At 46.8% G+C, this 21,564-nt stretch overlaps 1 protein-coding gene across 4 annotated transcripts in view; it reads left to right on the top strand.

The window, feature by feature from the left end:
* Positions 1-4,200: 4,200 nt before the first annotated feature.
* RNF220 (ring finger protein 220) overlaps positions 4,201-21,564 on the top strand; it is a 246,495-nt gene continuing 229,131 nt past the window's right edge. For 2 of the 4 annotated variants that reach the window (XM_055347205.2, XM_055347195.2), the window contains exons 1-2: positions 4,302-4,572; positions 11,023-11,764. In XM_055347205.2, coding sequence (XP_055203180.1) covers positions 11,140-11,764 — 625 coding nt within the window. In that variant the 5' untranslated portion in view covers positions 4,302-4,572; positions 11,023-11,139. Of the gene's footprint in view, positions 4,573-11,022; positions 11,765-21,564 lie in introns of all 4 variants that reach the window. The other 2 variants (XM_019017104.3, XM_019017110.2) reach the window with 2 other exon arrangements.

The following is a 21,564-nucleotide window of genomic DNA, read 5'->3' as shown; positions in this document are numbered from 1 at the left end:
CTTTCCAATCCATCTCTGCTACTGGACTATAAACCTCTCTAGGGCAGGCACTATTATTTATCTTTCTATTCTTAGTGACTGGCACTTGGTAGACACTCAATAAATGTTTGTTGAATTTGTGGACCATTCCTTACTCTGCATCACCTCTGTTCTCATATAAAGTGATATCTCCTTTACTTCTCATCTTCAGGGAATGATGTGTTACACAAAAGTATATTTTCCAGACAACTGAAATTTACTTCTTAAAGTATCAAAATCTTCTGTTTAAATCATTTTGGTAGGAATTTATTTTTCTATATTTTCACACGTGTGCTTACTCTCATAAGTAAAATATACTAAGCGTAATGTGTTCCTTGATGACCTATCCCCAAAAGTATCAGGGTATGTTTGGTTGGAATTCATGACATCCGCTGGGAGCACTGATGGGATAGGGCTTTTTGCCTTCACACCAAATAACCCTATTTTGTTGTAGTTTTTGAGTTATGGTGCTTGCTTCTTATAGTTCGGTCACCATTTCTCATTGTCAGTGTTCTTGCTCTAACAACACTACCCTTTGCTCTTTTTATATACGTTTTAACGGATATTAAAATTACAAAACTAATATATGTTCACTGAAAACAAACAGAAGTCTATGGAGTAAAAAGTCAAAGTCCTCCCTTCATTCCTGTCTAACCCCCCACCCTGTCACGTCCACACTCTCACTCCCTAGCCATAACCATTGTTAACAGTTTAATGTATCCCTACAGGCCTTTTTCTGTCAATGTGTGTGTACACGTATACGGACAAATATCAAATCATATTATACATACTGTTGTATGACTTGCTTTTCTCACTCGACAATATATAATAGGTATCCTTCTATGTCAATACATCCTAGTCTATATCATTCTTTTTAATGGCTGCCCCCTTTTAATTTGACAATCTTAATCAGCTGTGAATGGGAAAGCCAAATAATCAAGCTTATTAGAATTGTACCTAAGAAAGAATAAATCGGCTCTGAATGAAGGCTTGTGTAATTCTCCTAGGAGGGAAATGTGTTAACTTTAGTGTATGGACTTTGTAATGTTTATTTTGGCTATTCTGGGACCCTTTTTGCTTATTTCCTGCTTCATTGTGTTTTGGATAGCTGAGGTTGCTGGACATATGACCTGTGAATTAGTGAGGTATTACATATTCAATTTTGCATTACATAATTTTGCTCTGATTTTATGAGGGATTTGCATTTAATTTATTCGTTTAGATTGCTGTTATAGACAGTGATTAATTCTAGTTTCTGAGTACTTGCATCGTAGTGAGGACCACTGCATGTGGTAACAGCTAAAAATATTTGGCTTGATGATTGAACAGGCCTTCTTATCTGTATCATCTATCTGTGAGAATGTGCACTGGATCTACGGGAACTCTCTAAGTTAGTCTGAGGGAGCCTTTTACTACTGATAAACATTAAAGTACTGACAACGTCTTTTCCTATAAATAATAAAATCTTATTTAGGATTTATATACAGTCTTCCTTCTGCCTTCATCCACCATACTAAAATGGCTAAATCCTGTTGATTCTACCTTTTAGATCTCACTGTAATGTGTCCCCTCCTCTCCACTCACTCTGCCCCAGTACCTTGGTTCAGGCCCTACTTTATCTCAACTGAATTACTTGAGATAGACTTTTTGATTGGCCTCCCTGCCTCTTGTCTAACCTCCACCTTGTCCACCCAGCAACTAGTGCTTGTTTTAAAACAGAAATCCTACCCTGTCACACCCCTAAAACCCTCTAGGGGTTTCTCATCATCTATAGGATAATGTCCACTTTCCTTAGCTTAGTATACAAAGCCTTTTGTGATTTGGCCCACTTCTCCTCCCTATCTCTTGCTGCTCAATGTTTCATATTTCAATTTTGAGGGAAATCAGTGGCTTATAATTCCTTTAACACACCACGCAAGAGTGTTCTCAATAAATTCTTGTTAAATGAATGAATGAAATACCTTATGTAGCTAGGGTGACCATTCAACCTGCTTGGCCCAGGATGGCCCTTGTTCACATTTGTCATCCCAGTGTAATTATTAAAAGTGTCCCTTTTTTTATCATCAAACTTGTCTCAGTTAGATCAATAAATTCTAAGGTCATCCTTATTATAGTGGTTATCAAATTGATTTCTAACTCTTTCTTTGTCTCCTCTACTAGATGGTGAGCTCTTTGAGGACAGGAGTTCATTTTTATATCCTTGTTTATTCATTCAACTAAGAGACTGATGCTGTAAGGTGCTTAGGGTATGATGTAGAATGCAACAAACATGGTTCTTGACTTCATGAAGTTTACAATCCAGCAGGAAATAATAATTTAGTGGAAAGAATAGAGCCTAACATAATAAATGCTGGTGTATGAATGAATGATTAAACATGGATTAGAAGTTCCTCAACAGGCCAGGCGTGGTGGTGGCTCACCCCTGTAATCCCAGCACTTTGGGAGACCAAGACAAGCGGATCACTTGAGGTCAGGAGTTTGAGACCAGCCTGGCCAACATGGTGAAACCGTATTTCTACTAAAAATTATTTGGGCATGGAGGGGCATGCCTGTAATCCCAGCTACTTGGGAGGCTGAGGTAGGAGAATCGCTTGAACTCAGGGCGGAGGTTGCAGTAAGCCGAGATCACACCACTGCACTCCAGCCTGGGCGAGAGAGTGAGATTCCATGTCAAAAAAAATAAATAAATAAAAATAAAGTTCCTCAACAAATAATCCTGATATCACGAATTATAGAAATAGTCGTAAATGTAGAACTCTAAGTGATCAAATTAACAATTTATTTAGAGTTGCCAATTAAAATTTTAAAATACCAACAGCACACATATACGTAAACATACTTAATATTTAGATGCTACCTTAATGTTAAACATAAGTAAAAAGGACAATGAAATAATAGCAAGAATGAGATTTTGAGTCTCATTCTTTTTAGACAATTTATAATCCTATGTGGTTCTCTGTAAAGTGGATTATCAGTGTGTACTCCATTTCTCCCCACCCTCCCTTTTTTTTTTCCAGATGAGAAATCTGAGGTTTTAGACACTTAACCACAAAACAAAAGAATGACTTTTTTGTTTGTTTGTTTGTTTTTTTGTCACCCAGGCTGGAGTGCAATGGCGTGATCTCGGCTCACTGCAACTTCCGCCTCCCGGGTTCAAGCGATTCTCCTGCCTTGACCTCCTGAGTAGCTGGGATTACAGGCGCATGCCACCACGCCCGGCTACTTTTTGTATTTTTAGTAGAGACAGGGTTTCACCATGTTTGTCAGGCTGGTCTTGAACTCCTGACCTCTTGTTCCGCCCGCCTCGGCCTCCCAAAGTGTTGGCATTGCAGGCGTGAGCCACCGCGCCCGGCCAGGAATGACTTCTTAAACCAGGATTTGATTTTGGTTGAACTTTGCTTTCAGAACTAGAACTACCTGCTATCCAAGACTTGTTAACCACGTTTTCATGGGCAAATTACAAAACCCTTTCAACCCCAGTTTCCTCTTCTATAAACTAGTGGTAATATTATTATCTCCAGAATTAATCTTAGGAGTAAATGAAATTATGTAAAGGCATTTAGTCTCATAACCGGGCTCCTAGAAAGCACTCAGGAATGTTAGTTCTCTATCCATTTCCCCTGTTTATCTTTCTGTGTTTGATGAATTATAGGATGATATGAAATGATCTGAAAAGAATGAACTGTAATATAAACATCAATAAAACACCAATAAAAATTTTTATTCTCACATCTGGATGCTATACTAGGCCTTCACCTCCTCCAAAAGTTACAGTTTTATTAATATTCATTTATTATTTATTATTATAGTCAAAGACCCAGAGAAGCATTCCAGGAACAAAGCAGCAGGTAAGATTTTTCTGGGAAAAGGCAGAGATTTTGAGGGACCCAGGATTTGGGGGTCATTTAAGCAGCAGTGGATGTCAGTCTTCAAGCTTTGCCCATTTACTCTTGGTCCCTTTTGGTTCAGGAAAGGAAGAACAACAAGCACGAAACCATTCACTGAGACCTTTGCGGGTGGGGGAGGAGGGATGTAAACAAAAGCCAACGCTCTCTTTAGTTCACAATGGCTCGCGACCCCAAGACTTCCAAGCTCTTTGGTGAGGGCCAGCAGGTCTGTTCTCCAGGAGTGCCCTGGGTCTGGACTTCATTTCCCAGAGTCCCTTAGTGCCCTAATGTATTCAGTGCTCAGAGTGCCTGTATGTGTGTGAGTGTGAGAGAATGTGTGCGTGCGTGTGTGTGTGCGCGCGTGTGTGTCTCCGAGTCCCTGGGAGAGTGGAGGCTCATTCACTGATTAGATCCAGCGCTGAGAGGCAGCACTGCTCCTTCTCTCACGCCAACCGAGTCTCTTGATCTGTACATGCAATCCCAGGCAGCTCGCGAACACAAACCCGGGGCCAGCCGCCTATTGCTGCTGCTGCCGCTGCCGCCGCCGCCGCCGCCGCTGCCTCCGCCGGCTCTGCGAACCTGGGACTTTTCATGCACCACACTCTCCGCCTGCTTCCCTCCGTGTCCTGAAAAGTGCGACCGTTCTCCCAAGGAATTTCCACGGCAAGTATGGAGATCAGAAAGGGGTGTGGACGTGTGTGCGTACCCAAGAGGGGTGGGTGCGAGGGCGGCCGGCTTGTTCAGGAACCTGGCTAACTTTCCGGGTCCGTTTCTTAGGGATTCGGGCGGTTCCCTCTGGACGGGGGCAGGGACTGGGACTCGGACTGGCGCGTCTTGGATCATCGCGACGGAGCCTCTCGGCATCGGCGCCCTGCGCGCTCCGTGCGCTGCCTCGCTCAAACTTTCCGTCTTGAGTTTTCCTTAATGTGTTTTATTTGGGGAGGGGGGGAGGTGCAAGGGGGAGGGACCAGACGCGGGAATTGGACAAGTTGGGAGGGTGAGGGCACTGCAAGGGAAGGGAGCAGGACTTCTTTTCTCCATCTCTTAATAAGCCCCATTCCCACTTTGTTCGGGTCGATCGCAAGAATGCCTTCTCGCCGGGCTCCCTGGTGCACCCCCCGGTGATTTCCGGGCTCCCCTATGTACCCCGCGTTGATTTCCGGCGAGGCCAGGGCTGGGTGGTACTCAGTGGGGAGCCCGAGGCGGCGGGCGGATGGAGAAGGGGCGATCCGTATGAGAAACTACCCCGACAGCCTCCACCCCACACACAGCCGGCTCCGTGGGATACCCGGGGAGTGGCTGTTTAGCCCTGGACCCCGGGTGCTCGGCTGACTTTTTCCTAGCGGGGGCGGGTGTGAAGGGTGTGGAGGGAGGGAGGTGGGGTAGGATGGATGGATCCTCTTCGGGCAGGAAGGAGGCAGGTGCTAGCATAGAGGCGGACCGTTCTAAACGCCACCGGTAAACTCCCCACTCCGCTGGGCTGGACCGGCCTGGCCGTAGAGTAGCCCGACACGTGGGATCTCCTGGGATTTTCGGGGTCGGGACCCCCTCTCCCAGCGGTTCTACTGAGCAAGGCGGGAGGACGATCGTGGAGACGAGGGCTACTCAACTACTCTATTTGTAGTTTTATTTTTATCTTAGACCTGCCTTAAACTGAGTAACAATTTCTCTTCTGACTTGAGAACAAAACTTTTCAGTGAGCACGCCGGTCGCTGCGGTCCTGCGGCCACTGCCGCCGCGCTTGTCAGCCCGGGCCGAGCGACCTTCTCTGCCCGGAACCCAGCCCCGCCACCGCACTCCGGAGCCTCCGGCCTCCCCCACCCCACCCCGCCCCCCAACCCGGGGCTTTTCAGGGCTCGGCCTGGGCGTTTCGCCTTTGTGCTTTGTAAGAGAAAGCCTTTTCTTCCAGGGCACAACAAACTTGGGCGGAGAGCTTCCGTGTGGCCCCCCGGGCGAGGCCGCCCACGGTGGTGAGGCCATCCGAGGGGATGCCCGGTTCATCCCCCAGTCCAGGAGCCTCTCCGAGGGCTCGCGGCCCAGGTCGACCCCAGCTGGCGAGGGCGCACAGGAGTCCCGAAGTAGCGGGGACTAGGGCAGCCAGGAGGCAGGGGAAAAGCTCTCGCTTCCCGTTAAGCACACCCTGCATTCTCGGGTCGTGGATGCAGCTCCAGCGGAGAGCCCGTGTTCCGGCCCTGAGCCAGGCGCGCGTCGCACTGGGTGGGTGCATGGGGCCCGGGCCATAGGTGTGGGGGCACAGCCCTACCTGGCCGGCCCGGGTCGTCTGGGGTCTGCGCCGGCCCACTGCCCCGGGAGCCGCCGAGGGGGAGAGCACCGCACTCGCTGCCCACGACGCCCAGCAGCCACATCTTGCCTCTCGCCTCCGCCCCGGACTCGGCTTGAGGGGCAAAGGGGAGAGAAAGGAAAAATAAAGAAAAAAAAAAGGGCGGCAGTGAGGAAGCAGCGAGGGGATTGGGGGGAGCAGAGTGGGCAGGGGGTCTTTGCCTTGCCTGGCCTCCTCTTTCCGTCTCGCAGGCTCTTCCTGCAAAGGGGAATGAGCAGAGGGGGGAAAGGCAGAAAGAGCGTCGAGGAAAAGCGGTGCTGGCGTCTTCCGTGCCGATCCCTCCTGGCCCGCAGAGACCCGGCAAAAGTGGCGTGAGTTCGCTTGCTGCGCTTCGAGGCAAGGCTGGGGAAGGCCGAGGACCGGGCGGCGCCGCGTCGCGACAGGGTCGGGGCCAGGCGCGGAGCGAGCGGGGACACACACCTGTTCTGCGAGCTGCGCGGTGTGCGGCGGCCGGACGGCCGCGGTGCGGGCCGCAGAACCCTCCCTCCCGCACTGCGCATCCGCAGTCCAGGAGCTGGAAGGGCCCGGCTGCCCCGCGCCGGTCCGCATTTGCAGGAGAAGCGGGAGTGGAGGAGTCCGCGGCTGCCGGCTGAAGCGGTGGCGCGCGCGGCGGCGGGACCCGGGTGACCCCCGGGGCGGGGCTGCTCGGGGGCTGGAGGTCCTTGGACTTTGGTCGAAGGCTGGCAGCTCTGAGCCCCTGCCCCGCGGGCCCCGCGCGGCTGCGGACCAGGGGCCCTTGCACGTGTCGGTTCTTCCTGGACTGGCGCTTTGGTTGCCCAAAGTTGGGCGCAGATTGTTTCGTGCGGAGGTTGTTGGGACCCGGAGTATTCTATATACAAAGGCAACCGAGAGCCGGAGGGAGAGGTCGGGCCAAAGAGTAGTGGGCTCGGCTCCGCGTTGGGCCCAAGTTTATGTAGGTTTCGCCTTCACCTCTTCTTCCCCCGTTTTCCCTAAAAGAGTTGATTTTTTTTCCCAGTCGAGACTCTTCCGAGCTGAATAATGCACCCGCTCGCTGAGTCAGTATCCCAGCGACCCCGCACTCTCGGACTGGCCCGGGCTGTCTCGGATTCGCACCCTTTGGCCAAGCTGGGCCTGAACCCGGGTCCAAATCTGGGACGATACCCGGCCATGCCTGAAACACAGGCGTCGGCCCTAGCCCGGGAACTGTGTTAGCCTTATGTTCCCTGAGCTCTCGCATATGGTGGTAAAATTTCTGTTAGAGCGGTGTTTCCAAATACCCCCTGGGCATTTGGTGTGCGGGAATTCTCTTCAAGCGAAGAAGTCTGTGAACTTAAAAAAAAAAAATTCTTTCCTGCGTTCTTAACAACCCCCCACTACTCTGCCTCATTTCCCATTGTTCTTTGCTTTTTAAGTTCCTTGTTAATTTTTTAAAAGTTTATTTATGCAAAGGAAAAATATGGTTTAATTTGTTCTATTATTTTAATTCCTGGCTTTTGGAAACGGTTCAGAGACCACAAAAATGTCACCTGTTGTAATAAGCAGAGGAGTGTTGTGTGTGCATTTTAATTGCCAGCAGAGCCGTAGTTTGGTGGGCGCCCTGAGCTCGGCTCCGGGAAAGAGCCCTTTGCAGCTTTCTTTGTGGCAGTCATTTGCAAAGGGGTTTGGCTCTCAGCTACGGCGGAGGCAGAGGGGGCAGAAGCATAGATCGCTTCCTTCTATGCCGATCCCGGGCGCGGGTCAGGAAGCCCAGACCTTGGACCGGGATGGGCAGAGGATGGGATGGGAGATTACCTACTCTCTGAGACTTTCTCTTGGGCTTTCGGTTTTTCTGTGCGAAAGTGGCTAGTTCGCTCCGCACAGCGCGGAGCGCTGCGCATCAGCCCAGCCTCAGACATTTTGACGTTCCAAACGCGGACGTCTTCGTTTCATTTGTCTTGGTTCTGGCGTGTTTAACCACGCAATTAGTAATCTCACTAATTATTCAGATAGCTGGCGTTTTGCAATCACTTTAAACCAGGGTCAGGAGTGTGATTTAAGAAACAAACAAACTCCCACAGATACGGAACTGAACCAAACCCATCACGTCAAGGATTTGAAATTTTTTTAACTCAATATTTGTTGGTCCCTCCGTCCAACCTCACTGCCTGCCAGACAATTTATTTAGCTTCGTGGATTGATCCCTCCTCCTTGTTTAGTTAATTCAACAAAGACTTTTTGCAATCTGTTTGGAGTTTGTCTGATGCCGTGGAAAAGTAGCTGATGATTTATTTGGTTGCTTTTCGATTTCTGTCTTCAGCCCTTCTTTCTCCTCCTTTCAGCGGGGATGTCAGCTGTTATTACTTCCTATTGATCCCTTTGCAAAGTGAGAAGTGAACTAAAATTAATGTCAATTCCACTGCTCGGATCAATAGCTGGAGTTATTTTAATCTGGATTTGCACGAAGTGCTAAATTAAAAAAAATCAGCATAGAGGCAGAAAAGTAACAGTTACTTACTTTCCCTTTGCCGGGTTCTTCACAGTCACCCAAATGCTCCATCAAGCTGATTATCTTACAATCCATATTTTTTTAATTAAGAGGGTCAGTTAGTTTTCTTATTTTGGGTTCTCTGTTTAAACCCATGACATTTTGACATTGGGAGTGTATTAACTATAGATTTTCATAATGACTGTGGTCAGCTGAAGCCTCATCTATACAAGTTGTTAATGTGAGGAGAGGGTAAGAAAGAAAAGGGAAAAGAAAAAAAGCACTCCCCCCTCCCCCATGGAGACCAACGCCCACGCAATGAAGTAAAAGAGACGTGGCCTGGAAAAATATTGTTGATTTATTTTCAGTGTAATGAAGTTTTCAAATGAATAACCAGGGTTGAGTGATTCACCAGGTTCTGTTGGAGTGTCCGGTGCTGTCACCAGATTCCTAATTTATGAAACTCATTTAAGATAATGAGGTGATCTAGGAAGTAAAAATAGCAAGTGAATCCTGGGGGGCGTCGTATTTTGAGGAGGAAACATTCCTCCCTTCACATTTCTTTTCTCCAGTTTGCCTCATATAATATTGCTTGTTGATAGACAAGTAGCTATTTCTGTTGTGAAGAGCTGCTTAGAACCCTTGGAACAGTCCTAGACCCACTTTCAGAGCGTCCATGTTGTATGACCATTAATCTGACTAGAAAACAGCCAAGAACAGGATTCCCAGACTTGTCAGCCTAACTGGCTGTCCTTGGCAGATCATTCCCTGCACTGCTATAACTTGACAGGAAAGTTATTTAAAATTTGGAAGAGAGAAAAATCCGTTAATGTGAGATACATAATCTGGTAATTTAGCAATGATGTCTATAAGGAAAGATGCCAAATGAGGAAGCAGTCTGATGGTGTCCACTCATCTTCCCAATTAATAACAGTCATTGACATGTCTGCTACAGGATGGGAGAAGGAAATACTCTTTTTGCACTGCATTAAGCCAGGAGGATTCATCTACCGTTTAACTGATGTTTCTCTGTTTGAGGGAATACCAAAGATACTCCAGGTGGGCTTTTTAAAAGGGACGAGGTAGATTTTATTTCTGATATGACTCTGAATTTAAAAGTATAATTTGTAGCAGACGGTGATTTTTGGTTATGCTTTGAGTTTCATTAGGTTTCTATTTTGTGTATATTTTCAACACTAATAAGTCCTGGTATTCATCTTATGTCGTCCTGGCTTTTGATATATAGCCCTTCTCCCAGCCCCCACTCAAAATACACTTTGGAATGGAACCAGTGACTATGAAAATGTACAACCTAAATTTACAAGGGAAACTGGAAGAAGTCTCTCCGAACTCCAATTTGTTCCGGGGGCCTTTATTGGACATCAGCTCTGACTGGGCCAATAAGCAGAGCAAAATAAGTCAGAAATGTTGTTAACATTTTGTTCTAAATGTTAATGGCAAATCCAAGGCAGTTTACAAATCTACTTAAGAGTGAGCGCATTAGTAACTAAAATTACCGATCTGTTCTTTGCTGCCCTTAGAAGACAGATGCTTCTAGAGAGCGTATGCCAAAGGCGCCCATTATGGTTTTAAATGTTGTCAGAGACGCCAGGCATTTTATTGATGAAGGTTTTGTTCCTTCTCAGAAAAGAGAAATAGAAAGCCCATGTGATTAGGGAGGGGTGTGCATCAAAATAAATGTTAATGCTGTTTGTTCACATAGGACTTTTTTCTGGAAACAGTCTTAGATGATACATGAAGATGTGTGTGTGTGTATGTGCCAATGTGTATCTTTTATCCATGTGTATACTTTGTACTAACTAATATGTACAAGTGTTCCTGGTCTAGATGAACTTGAATTAGGGATATTTCAGTATCAGGGTGTTGTTAGGGGAGATGAAGAGAGGATGCATATGTGGGGAATCGTATAGGTAGAATGTGGTCTCTGAACATCAGGCCTGCCATGAGTGGTGGATGCAGGTGGAAGCACTTTAAAACATAGACCCCCACTTAATCTACTGGATGGCTTGGCCTTCCAAAGCTCATTTGTTCAGGGAATATCGTATTTGGAGGTTTTATGATATTTTTTTTCTTTGCTGGGCTCAGGCGCATTTCACCCGGAACGTGTAGGGACCAAAGTCAGCTACGCGTACATCACAGTAAGTTGTCTATTGATTTTCCTGAATGAAAATGGTCTGATGCTGCTGCCCACTGGCTCCTAAAGCCTGTGGTGTCTCTTGCCCGAGCATCTGTGAGCCAGAAGGATGGTGTTTCGATCACTTGGGGTTTCCCTTTTTTTCCTCCCCCTGACTTTCCTCCCCCTTCTTTTTTTCTCTTTGCTGTTTCTACAGGTCTTAGGAGGGAATGATTCCCCAGTAATATTCCCTGCCCTGACCCAAAGTGCTGGTTGGCCTCCCTCCCAGGGAAGACTGCTTCTTGTGTAACGCCGGCCACAGAAAGAGACTCCGATGGACTTACACCGGGCAGCCTTCAAGATGGAGAACTCATCCTACCTTCCCAACCCTCTGGCGTCCCCAGCACTGATGGTCCTGGCATCCACGGCTGAGGCCAGCCGTGATGCTTCCATCCCTTGTCAGCAGCCACGACCCTTTGGTGTACCTGTCTCAGTTGACAAGGACGTGCATATTCCTTTCACCAACGGTTCCTATACCTTTGCCTCTATGTATCATCGGCAAGGTGGGGTGCCAGGCACTTTTGCCAATCGTGATTTCCCCCCTTCTCTACTACACCTCCACCCTCAATTTGCTCCCCCAAATCTAGATTGCACCCCAATCAGTATGCTGAATCATAGTGGTGTGGGGGCTTTCCGGCCCTTTGCCTCCACCGAGGACCGGGAGAGCTATCAGTCAGCCTTTACGCCGGCCAAGCGACTTAAGAACTGCCATGACACAGAGTCTCCCCACTTGCGCTTCTCAGATGCAGATGGCAAGGAATATGACTTTGGGACACAGCTGCCATCTAGCTCCCCCGGTTCACTAAAGGTTGACGACACTGGGAAGAAGATTTTTGCTGTCTCTGGCCTCATTTCTGATCGGGAAGCCTCATCTAGCCCAGAGGATCGGAATGACAGATGTAAGTACTTTGGTTCGAGCCCTCCCTTACCCCCAGTAAGCCCTGCCTCACTGTGATGTTCAACAGGTCGGTAGCGTTTTGCATGCTCCTAGTAATAGGAAGGGCCAACTACTTCCCTTTCACTAGCTGTGGAGTGCTAACCTTTGCTTGTCTCTTATCAGTGAGCACTGATAGTTCTTGAAATGTTTTTCTGAAAGTAGCCAGAGGCAAGTTAGCCCCAGCACAGCCTTTCTCTCCGGACCCTAGTGGGCTTATTCTCTGAGGACTTGAGTGAAGAGGGGTGCCACCGATGTACTGAAGTGAATGTCATTTCATTAAGAAGTGTCGGCTCCTAGGGAATTTGGGGGGCCTAAAGAAACATGTCCACCCCTCCTCTCTTTGCTGTCCTCGTTGTTTGTCTGATCTCAGTGTTATTTTTTAGCTTTTCCATTGTATCACATCCAGCAGACTCCACGTGATTCTATTTTCACAACTCTCAGCCCTTGTCCACATCAGGCTATTTTTCAGAGAAGGACAAAGGTGTCGTCAATCACCATAAAGCATTTCAAACAGCTGTGTTTTCCTTGCGATCGCAAGGCTAGAAAGCCGACTTCTCTTGGGATTTCACAGGTTTGCTGGATGCTTATCCTGGGGCTCACTTTTAGGACTAGACACGGTTGACCTGTGTGACTGCTCCAAATTTGATGTTCACAACTATTATTAATTTCTGCTTATGAAACAGCTTTTTCTCATGTTCTCCAAGTGCCTTGTTGGGCTCTGGCTACACTTATAGCTGGAACTAAACCTTTATTTGGAACTTGTAGACTAGGAGTGCTGAACCCTGCAATCTTTTGCTCTAATATAATCAGAAAATAATTGTGTTTTGAAGCTTTTGGGCTGTGGGTAGACAGAGCAGTTTTCTTCAAGCCTGGTGAGAATTTATGAACTGAGGGTGTTTTTTCCACACAACCCTTTGTTCTCAGATTTGCTTCATTTTATTTTCTTAAGAAAACTACATCTGAGGTTTGCCTTCCCCTTTTCTCTATTTTTTCGTGCTCCCATCCTCTCTATAACCACCAACACGAATACCGTTTTTTCCCCTCCTCTTTATGATGCCGAGGAGAGTAATAGAGACATTGCAGCTCTCTCCCCTGTCGCCACTGCTTCCTCAGGCTGTCTCCTTGAATTAGGCACTGTGTTAACTTCCCTGCGCTAAAAGGCATCTGCCTAAACCCAGCGTACCTTTTCAATAAAAGTCATCATAAAATCAACCTGCCTTGTAAATCCATCGCTCTTTGGTTTTGAAATATGTTGCAAGTGTGTCTTTTATGTCAGCGTCTGTAAGCCGGAGACCTCCCCACTTAAGGGAGAAGGCTGCTGGCTGACAGCACTACTGCTAGTGTTGCCCTCTCACTTTGGCTTTGGTTCTCTTTCACCTTTTCACTTTCTGTTGACTTGTGTGTCTTGTGATCCTGCTTCTTGGATATACCTGCTGAACAGGTATCGGCATTGTGTTGGTTCATTTTATTTTATTTTATTTTAGTTTTCATTTGTCCAGTGATGTGCAAGTGATCAAGGCTAGTTATAATGTGACCTCCAGCCAAAACTGCTTTGTGTTAGGGTGTGACAGATTCCGCCCCTTTTTTTCTCCAAATACAAGTTGAAAATGAAATCTTCTCTTAGCTAATATGCCACAAAGTAACATCTGGAGATTGAGATCTCTTTCTTCTTACCTAACAGATCCAGCTTGTCTCCGTTTTTCTATCTTTTTAGCCCAAACCTGTAACCGACTCCAGAGCAGGAGGAAGCTTGTTAGTCAAGTCAGAACTCATAGATGTGGATATCCATTCCCCTCTGAGTGTCAAAGCCATAACTCTTCTGTTTGCCTGGTTTGCGTTGTGTGGTGGTGGCATCCCCCATGGAGATGGATCCCTCACACAGGAATACGCCTGGGTGGAGAAAAATTAAATGAGTCTGTCTCCCAAAGTGAAATGGAATTCTGACCTTGAAATTAATGAGATTCTGATCAGAAGGGTGGGGAAACTTCTTTATTTCCAATGCGGTGTTATACAAATTGGAGTCCCTTTCCTCTTTTATTCATTTAAAATAGTCTTCCCTTATAGAGTACCCTGTGTTCTCCTTTTCTTTTCTTGTACACAAGCATAAAACCTATAGGAGTGTCTGTGAGGGGAGGGTGTTTGTACACCCACGTTATTATCCAGAGTTTCATTTGTGACTAATCTTTAATAAAAAACAAAGGTGCAAAGTGAAAAGGAGGCTGTGCTACCCTGTGGTCACCCTGGAGTTGTGCTCTTTACTCCCTTCCTTACCTTAGGTGGTTAGCACATCCCTCACTGGGTCATACTAGATAGCGTTTGTGCTTTTGATTGCGAATTTTTGGAAGGCAGGAGAAGTATTTTTCTGTAAGGAAGGGTTGGAGAGGCACTAAGACAAAGTCTGCAGCAGCTTTCTTGGCTCCTGTCATATGCCGACGTGTGTCGGAATATTTATGGTCTGTTTTATGTAAATACATATTTAAGGGCCGTTAGAAGGCCTGATTATTCCCACTAGATGCCTTTCAGGTCCTCCCTACAGAACCGTTTTGAAATAAGTAATATTTCTCAGATAATCGAGTGACAGTATACAAGACTGCTTCCAAAGGGAGAGAAAGCTTCAGGGGCAGATGGGGGCAGTGACGGGGGATGGGGATATGAAAAGACAGAGGATAGAAAGTGTTCAGATGAGCAGAGTGATAGAATACAGTGCTTTTGCCAGATTGCCCAAATTAACCACATATGGTTGATATACACACACACACATATGTGTATATATGTATATATATTTATTCTTAAAATTCAGAGTTAATTGCTGATATGGTTGACTCATTCTTCAGTTCTCTTCATATAAATATCTTTTCATAAAATATTTTTTAAATGTTTTAATTAAGTGCAGCAGTCAAACTCCGAAGTAAGCATTTAGCTTTAGAGTTTTGTTGGTGGGTGGGGTGGGAGATGAGAATGGGGGTGTGTGTCCTTTACTTAGAGCAGAAGTTTTTATGACTGAGTTTTAGGTCATTAAGAAATCAGTTGTATAATGGAAACACTGACAGTTTTTACTGTTGCAGCCACCCCCTGCTCACACACTACATCAATATGCAGATATGTCCACTTGTGAGCCCACTGGAAAGAGAGGCCTGCAGACATGGTGTAATGCACACATGTTCTTTCCTTAAGTCTGGGTACTGGTAGGCAGGATTTCTTTTGTGATTAAATATGCATTTTTATAGACAGAAATATAGTGATTTGGGTCAAGCATCATCTTTCCTGATAGATGATTCTGGTTTGCTTGCCTGTCCATCCACCTGGCTTCACAGGTGATTCCTGAGGGAGGTGTTGTGCTCTATGGAAAAACAAGCAGCCTTTACTCTGCAGGACTGACTTACTTGCCCTGGAAAATGGGAGAAGTGTTTTGTGAGAAGACATTCATGGAGGATGCATAATTCCCCAGGAAGGGGACTGAGGTAACTCCTGTTTATTGTCACTCCCTGAATCAGTCCCCAAGGCTCATTGTCCAGGGAAATAATGCTAAAATTTATGGACCAATTACAAATAGCTCACGTGTGCTTTACATATGAAATGTCTACAGCCATGTTTCCCAGGGCCTTTAAAATAAACATTTCCTCATTAAGGAAACTTCACAACAAAAGGGAAGATAAGTATTGTCTGCTGTCTTGTGTTAGAATCTGTACATTTATTACCCCCTTAGCACTCTGGCTCCTGTCATGTGCATTTCCTGATGGTCCTCTTCAGGCTGCCCCTGTGCCCAGATTCCTGCCTGTGTGACACAGTCTTTGGCCAGCCTGCCAGCCTATCCACTCAGCCCAGATTGGAGTTGGCGAAGTATACATGCTCACCACAGGGCTGAGAGGGCCCAGAACTGCCCACGTGGAGTGGCGACTGGCCCTGTCTTCTGGCTTACCCCAGGGATGGACCCTGGGCACTGACCATAAGTGGCTTGGCTTTGCCCTCTTTCCTTGACCTTCACTGTGGTCGGGCAGAGTCACAGGTAGGCAGGAAACCTGATGGCTCACAGCAGCTCCTGGATGTTCTGCTTTGCTCTCATCTTTGATGTACTTGAACAGCCATTCTTGGGTCCCAAAAGCCCTGAGTAGGAGATGGTATTTTGTACTCTGTGTCTTTATATAAAAGCATGTATCATTGAAGACCCTGTGTTCTAACAATCAAATCAGCTGAGCCCACCTAGGCCAAAGGCAGCCTGGAATGGGGAGGGCTGGGGTGAGGGGGGATACTTTCCAAGGGCTCTGGGACTGGGGTAGGCAGGGACTCTACACTGGGCTTTTAGGAGAGTTGTTCTTGCTAGGGAGAATGTTTGGGGCATGCCAGGTGGCCAGGCTGCACCTCTGGGTTGCAGCTGGGACAGATGACCACTGGGAAAGGGTCAGCAAATCGCCAGAAGAGCTGGGTCAGATGCTTCCCTCTGTCCTGACTGCCCAGACCTAGCCTGACTCTCCCTCAGCTGCTCCCGGGTTCTCCCCTACTCCCCGGGGGCAAGAACTCCTGTGATGAGTGTGGTTGTTTCTGGTGTTCACTCCCAACACAGTCATGGAGACTCTTTTTCATGCTGCTGGGTTTAATTGTCTTGTTGGGATAAAGAAATGTTTGCACAGCTAAAGTGGGGCCAGGCTGGACGGGAGCAGTCCCTGATGGCTGCAGAGCCATCTGGCCTGGCTTGGCTTGGCTCGGCGCGCCGCTCGCCCGGCGGCTGGGCTCGCTGTAGTTGTGCTCCCGCTCTTCCCCTGCCCGCGCTCCACGCCGCTCTGTGCGGCGGCTGCCTCCTCTTACGGCCGGAATGCCTAATCACCATGGTGAGAAAACGGACACCGCAGCGGTCCTCCCTCCTCGCCCCGCGCCCTCCCTCCCATCAATTGTCATGCAGAAGTGATCCGGGCTGCCGTTTTCTCGCGGCCGCCCGCCAGCCCCTCGCCGCTGCCGGCAGAAGGGTGGCTGGTAATTGATCGTCTGGGGGAGGGGGCGCGGAGAGGCGCGAGAACTGGCCCCGGGGAGGCCAGGCCACGCGGTGGGCCCCGTTCGCTTACTTGCAAGGGACCCCCAGCCTCCGCCACCGAGGCGGCTCTCAAGTGGTTTCAGAAATGTTGGTGATCTCGCCGTCGCTCTGCAGCACTTGGAGGCCGCAGGAGGACTCCGCGCGCCGCCTCGAGGGCCGGGAGCGCCCAGCCCGCGGCCGCACACACGAGGGCCTGTCGCGCCCCCCGCCCTGCCCCGCCTCGCCCTCCACGTCCTGCGCCCCCAACACTAAGAACCCAGTCCCCGATCGGTTTCCTCTACGCCGTCTGAGCAGAAGAGAGTGGGAACCGGGGTGAGGGATAAGGGGGGGGCGCCCACGCGACGTCGGGGTGCATGGGAGCGCGCGGGAGGCGCTAGTGGGTGCACGGGGCGTGAGGGGGACACAGCGCGGGCGTGGGGATGGCCACTGCGCGGGGAGGGTTCTGCCTGGGGAAGGAGGGATGGGAGGAGGTTGGGGGAGCAGGGCGCGTGGAGGAGGGAGGTTGGACGTGTGTACAGCGCCTGGGGACCTCGCTGGCCCCTTGGTGCCCCCAGGACTCTGAGGCTTCTCCTTTCGGCTTGAAATGTTTTTCCCTTCCTGCTTTTCAAATCTGTAAAAATGTTCCGGGGAATGTTTTCCAAGTCCAGGGCTCCGTCCTTCGGCGGGATTGCTGGCATTCGGGCAAGGCGAGTCGCGGTGGCCTCTGAGGCTCGCAGCCAGCACAGCGGGGCTCGTTAAAGTCTGGGCAATTTCTGGAACTCTTCCCACGGGAAGTTTTCCGGGGCTGCCTTCCGGTCAGCGGCCCCAGGTTGATTATTTGGTGGCCCTTTTTTGTTTGAAAACAAAAAAAAAACACACACATTGTATCCAAATAACAAAAGTTGCTGTCCCTCCCCACCCCCTTTCCTCATTAGGCAGGGAAGAGGAAACTGAAAAATAGAATTATATTTTTATATTGGTTTTCTTATTTTTAACTCTTATTAACTACATCCATCTGGTTAATAAATATTGGCACACATTGAAATGTATTCTCTGTAAATAATTGAGATTTGGAGTGACAACATATTTAATGGAGTTATATTTTTATAATAGTTTTTCTTATTTTTAACTCTTATTAACCACATCCACATCCATGTGGTTAATAAATATCAAAGCACACGTTGGGACGTGCTCTTTATAAATACTTGAGATTTGGAGTGATGGTACATTGCATTGTAAAATCCACAGGATTTTTAAACACCAAAATAGCAATATTGTTTGGACTTGCATATTTGCTGCTAAGAGTTTAACAGCATTTCCCAGCGCCATTTTATCCCGTCTTAAAGAGAGATGAACTGTAGACTTAAGGATAATTTATTGCTATATATTAGCTAAAATGCCTTTAAAAAAATTTTTTTAAGTATCATTTAAATTGTGGCATGTGTGGTTGAACAGAATGTGTTGTTATCCTTTGTAACTTCACATGTGTGCTACAGGGTAGGAATTTGTAAGTATCTCTTTCTTTGCAGCAAGAAGAATTTTCTGCGAAAGAACTTTCTTACACCTTTTCCAAGAAAAGATCCTGGATTGGGACTACATGTTGAGCCTGGAGAAATGATAGGCTGTAGTATGAAATCAGAACACCTGGTAGATGCTAAGTAAACAGAAGGAATTTATCATCTTCCAGCCTTACCCAATGGATTGGACTTTTCTGTTATCTTAATCACACTACTTTAGTTTTAGTGTTTAAAAAAATTATTATTTTTTGTCTGGTACCAATCATCTAAAAGGGTTTAGTGTTCATTGCATATTGAATACCTTAATGGTAGCGATTATAATCTAGTTTTTACTTTAAGTTTTCATCATCTTACCACTCTTCAGCATTGCACAGAACAGTATCTGTAAGACTATGTATGCTATCCCAAAGGCGTAGAGGTTTGAGGAAAGAAAGGAAGAACTTATTTATGCCTTGAGGTTTCATGATGATGAAGGTAGGGAGGGAGTTTTCCAAGAATTTGTGAAATCACCTTTCTCAAATATAGACTTATTTTATTACTTGGGGTACTATTAATACAAAATCGTTTATAACTTAACAAAAATTTAAATCTACTTTTTTCTCCTAACCCTTAGAAACCTAAGATTGGAGCCTATCCCCTTTCCAAATGTTTTCCCACAGCATTACATCCCCTATCGTGGAGTCCACACATACGGATCTGCTTTTGGTGTGTATTTTAGAAAAAAGTTTCTACCTAGATCCTGGCCAAAGTTGAAAACAGTCAAGTGATGTGGAGGTTTTGTAGACACATGTAACCAACCATCTGGCAATTCACATATGTGCCTGTCAGTTTTCTCTGTGGAATGCGTTCTTGTTTAAGATGACCTAGAAGAAATGAAAGTTGTGTTTTTGCTGGGGAGACATGGTGCTGTGTCCAGTACATTCTGTTAACAGATTTGAAGCTTTAGGAAAATCTGTAGCTATGTGAGTGAAGAAGGAACCTTTTGGTACAGTCTTATGAGAAATCCAGACCAGTAAGTTTGAGTGTGACTTACCAGGCAAGAGTTGTCTTTTTCCACTGAAATTCAGGCTAGACTTATGGCTTTACATCAATCTTAGTGCAGCAGAGACAGAAAGCTGTAGGGAGGGGGCAAGGGCCAGCCCTGGAGAGACCTTCGCTTTATTTTCAGGTATATGATTCCCATTGAGGTGCCAGCTAATCCTATATTGCTCTCATTTGACCTTGCTTCTGGGGGTTTGATTTAAAGCAAGTCAGAGTGGCCTAGCATAATAAATACCTGTTAGAGGAATAAAAGCTGTATTTGCCCCCTTTGAGCCTCAACTTGAAGGTGTTTCAGATCAAAGGTGGGGAGGCAATGTAACATAGTCATTATGAGTTTGGCCTCTGGAGTTAAGTCCTGACCTGTTGGCTTACTTGCTTTCTGATACTGGGCAGGTTACCTAATCTCTCTGGGCCTCAGTATTCTTGCCTGCAAAATGGGAGTTACACAGACTTAAAGGGTTGTTGGGAAGGACTGAATGAGATTAAACACACAGATAATGCTTAGAACAGTTTCTCACACATACTCAGTATTCAATACTTAGTTACTGTTATTATTTCAAGGACAATCTGGTGGTAAAACCTTCCTTGTTAGAAGCACTGATGTAGCCAAACACAGGGTCATTAACAACTAGCAATGTATGTAGGGTCCTTTCACACACTCATGCCTTATGGCAATGTGGAAAGAGGGAGGGAGAAAGGCTTGAAAGCCCTTTTCTGTGATGGCCAGCTGCTTCTCCTCCCTTCATTATTATCCATCCACCAGGATTAGCCCTGGTGTCCTCCTGACCTCTTTCTCCCTTGTTTTATTTAGAAGCAAGGTAATAGTCGAGTTAGAGAAACTGAGTCTGGGAGTCGGGAGAGGATTTGACTGGGGTTGGATATCTAGGCAGTGGCCCGGGTTAAAAAAGCCAAATCTCATGGTATTTTCTTATTCTGAAATTTTGTATTACTGGATATTGTTTGAAATCAATGGGTTATTAGAATTTGTGTGTGATAAGAGATTTGGACTACATGTAATGAGATTTGCTGTGATAGTATTTGACTAGTATTAGAATTCACAATCCCTGGGTTTCTCCTGTGTCCTTAGATTTTAAGTTATACAGACAGTTTTACCCTCTTGCCTATGTGAGACAAATCTGTGAACCTTCCCCCATCTGTGTGTGTCACAGTCCCACAGCATGATGGATTGTCTCTGCTTGGGGGAGGCTTAGGACGGGGCTTGAAGAGGCCTTGTAGGTCAGAAGAGAAATACAGCAGCAGGACTGAGATGGGGGGGCTGCCTGGGGAGGGATTAGCAGGGGGAAGGGGAGGGCAGGGTTGGGCGGGGCATAGTGTCTGTGTGCATTCTCCTAGGAGTAAAAGAGGGCTGTCCATTACCCTGAACGCACAAATAAACTCAGTGTTTTTCTCTTTGTAGAAAAAAAGCCCCATGGGACTTGGGAATACCAGAGAATGACTCTGCATGTCAGTGGGAGAGGTGGGGAGTAGGAGGATGGGAGTGGGGAAGACTGACCCTGTGCCTGAGGACCTCGGATTTGAGTCTGTTATTTAAATAGAGTAGCTTATATTTGAAGAGCCTCATGCCCACACATGTTTGTAGCAGAAATAGCTGTTGGCAGCCAATCATCTGATACCTCAGTCTCTATCAACTCCTTCATGGCTCCATTTAAAGGAAGGGTTCAGCTCACCTTTGGAAGTAAAGTGTCACTGAAGGTCATGCAGCACCCAATTCTCCTCCCTCTCTGTCCTCAGCCCTTCCCACATATAGTCACAAAGGTGTGTACTAGGTAGGAAGGGAAATGCTGAATGTTCTTAATTTTTGGTTCTTAAAGAAGGAGAAAAGTCTGGGATTTAGGTCCAAATGCCAAAATCATGGTTCAGAAGGAATTCTAGAAAAGGAGCGGAGTCTGAGAGGTCGCTGGAGAGGTAAGGGCAGTGGCGCATGCTCGGCTGAGGAATCAGCAGGACTGCAGTTAGGGCCTAGGCTTCAGCTTCCTTCCTGAGCAGTAAAATTAAAAAAAAAATCCTTAGAACAACAAAAGTCTGGACGCATGGGCTTCCTTCCTGACAGGCCAACCTGGTGGGGCTTCATTCAGACTGAGCAGCAGTCAAGGCTGATTTACGGGGAAAAGAACCCAGACATGGGTTTAACCCTTTCCTAACCACAGAGATGCTTCATTGCAAATGCTGCCTCCTTCT

Source organism: Gorilla gorilla, chromosome 1 (genome assembly GCF_029281585.2).
Source record: "Gorilla gorilla gorilla isolate KB3781 chromosome 1, NHGRI_mGorGor1-v2.1_pri, whole genome shotgun sequence".
Lineage (NCBI taxonomy): Eukaryota > Metazoa > Chordata > Mammalia > Primates > Hominidae > Gorilla > Gorilla gorilla.
This window is presented reverse-complemented; position numbering and strand designations above follow the sequence as displayed.